The sequence below is a fragment of the Caenorhabditis briggsae genome, assembly GCF_000004555.2.
Source record: "Caenorhabditis briggsae complete genome, chrI, whole genome shotgun sequence".
In the NCBI taxonomy this organism is placed as follows: domain Eukaryota; kingdom Metazoa; phylum Nematoda; class Chromadorea; order Rhabditida; family Rhabditidae; genus Caenorhabditis; species Caenorhabditis briggsae.
This window is the reverse complement of record NC_013489.2, coordinates 11052308-11054469: the sequence shown is the minus strand read 5'-3', so window position 1 is coordinate 11054469 and position 2162 is coordinate 11052308. Positions and strand designations below refer to the sequence as shown.

Genomic DNA, 2162 nt, shown 5'->3' with positions numbered 1-2162 from the left:
CGATAGCTGTCATTGAGATCTACATTTTGTCTGTGGACAGCTTTGTGGTAGCATTTTTCATTTCGAAGATAAACCGTCTTCCGTAAATTTCCGTAAATCTCTTCCGCTCATCTCTGGTAGGAATACTGAAACAGAAGTTTTTGAAAAAAAAGCGAAATAAAACAGAGTTTCAGTTCCGATAAAATGCCACACCTAACTTTTAACTTTGAACCGATTTATCTCGGTTGCTGTCAAAGATACAGAAAAGTTATCAACTGATAAATTGTTTATCATAATATCAAAACTATTTTACTAGTTAACAGCTTTTTGATATCTTGCACAGGAATTGAAATAATTGAGCTTAAAATTGACAGGGGGGGGGCCTTCTATTACGGGCTTCACGAAATCTTCTTTTTCAGACAATCCTAATTCTCGTCGATGCTCTTCGCTATGATTTTCTCATTCCGCTCGACAAACCAAAGAGCTCAGAATCGCCGGAATGGTTTTATCAAGGACAAATGAAGGTACAAATTTTACAGTTTCATTGAACTATTATTGTTTTGGGAAATTTTACTTGACTCAGTTCATCTCCATGTTTGGAAAACTCAAAATTCAAAATTTAATCCGGAATTTTCAGAATAAAAGATTTTAAAAAGATGTCTTTCAGGAAGTCGGGAAACTGATAAAATCTGGAAAAGCGTCAATTGGAACACTGCTGGCTGATCCACCAACAACCACTCTGCAAAGATTGAAGGTAGGTTTTTTGAGCTCAATTATCCCGGTTCCCATGAAAGATATCGAAAATCTAGCAACTGATAAAATGTTACTGATATCATGATAAACAATTTGGCAGTTGACATATTTTTGATGTTTTTGATAGGAACCGAGATAATTGAGCTCAAAATGTTTTTATTCGAGAATCTCGAATCGAGAATCTGTCCATGAAAACTTTTAGCTTGATTATCTTGGTTCCTATAAAAGATTTTGAAAATCTGTCAACTGATAAAATGTGGAAGATATTATGATAAATATTTCATCAGTTGACACATCTTTGATATCTGATAGGAGCTGAAATAATTGAGCTCAAAGTTTACCATCTAAATTACCCAAACTGAAAACTACCAGGCTCTAACCACTGGAACCCTTCCAACTTTCATCGATGCCGGTGACAATTTCTCGCCGGACGCTGCTGTAAATGAGGACAGTTTCATCTATCAAGCAGCTCAACTTGGCAAAAATGTCACACTTTTTGGAGATGATACTTGGTATTTACCTTTTTAACGTGCTTAATTTGAAAACTAGGAATTTCAGGCTTTCCCTATTTCCCAACAAATTCTCCAAATCGGCAGCTTACGATTCATTTGATATCAATGATTTGAATAGTGTAGATGATAAAATAGCTCGTAAGTTGCCATAAACACTCTAATAGAAGGCCACCCAAATCGCCAGCCTTGAGCCTATGCATCTTGGTTCCTGTAAAGATATGAAGAAGCGGTCAACAGACAAAATGCTTATCATAATATCACGAATATTTATCAGTTGACCCGTTCTTATATCTTTTTTACAGGAAATAAGATGTATAGGCACATAGCTGGCAGTTTGGGTATGCTTCTATTAGATGGTTTAGGGTACATTCTCCCATAGTTCCTCATCTTTTTTTTTCAGCCAAACTTGAAGAAGAAGTCAAATATTCTGAATCCTCCTCAATCATAATTGCTCATTTTTTGGGAGTTGATCATTGTGGACACAAGTTTGGACCATCCCATCCGGTTATGGCGGATACGTTAAGGAAGGTTTGTTGAAAGTATTGGAAATTCTTGAATTTGAAAACCTGAAACTTTGAAAATCAGAGAATTCAAAAATCAAAATCTTCAAAACTGCAACAATCCGAAGTTCCGCAGTTCCGAAATTCAGAAATTCAACAAAAAAATCAGAAAACTTTTTTCCAGATGGACCGAATAATTTCAAAAACCGTCGAATCAATGAAGCCCACGGATCTTCTTATCGTGATCGGAGATCACGGAATGACGTCCACCGGAGATCATGGTGGAGAATCAGACAATGAAATTCGAGCAGGGATTCTGGTTCACTCCAAAAAACACGAAATTCAGCTACCCAAAACTTCCATTCATCAAATCGATATCGTCCCAACGATTTCCCTTTTAATGGGCCTCCCAATTCCA

General features: G+C 36.5%; 1 protein-coding gene across 1 annotated transcript in view; it reads left to right on the top strand.

The window, feature by feature from the left end:
• Nucleotides 1-2162, top strand: part of CBG20246 — a gene marked incomplete at both ends in the record, with an annotated part of 5357 nt that overhangs the window by 1161 nt on the left and 2034 nt on the right. The window contains 6 exons of the mRNA XM_045241246.1: nucleotides 399-503; nucleotides 647-733; nucleotides 1105-1244; nucleotides 1291-1382; nucleotides 1645-1772; nucleotides 1929-2123. Of these exons, the coding sequence (XP_045097000.1) occupies nucleotides 399-503; nucleotides 647-733; nucleotides 1105-1244; nucleotides 1291-1382; nucleotides 1645-1772; nucleotides 1929-2123 (747 nt within the window). The remainder of the gene's footprint in view (nucleotides 1-398; nucleotides 504-646; nucleotides 734-1104; nucleotides 1245-1290; nucleotides 1383-1644; nucleotides 1773-1928; nucleotides 2124-2162) is intronic.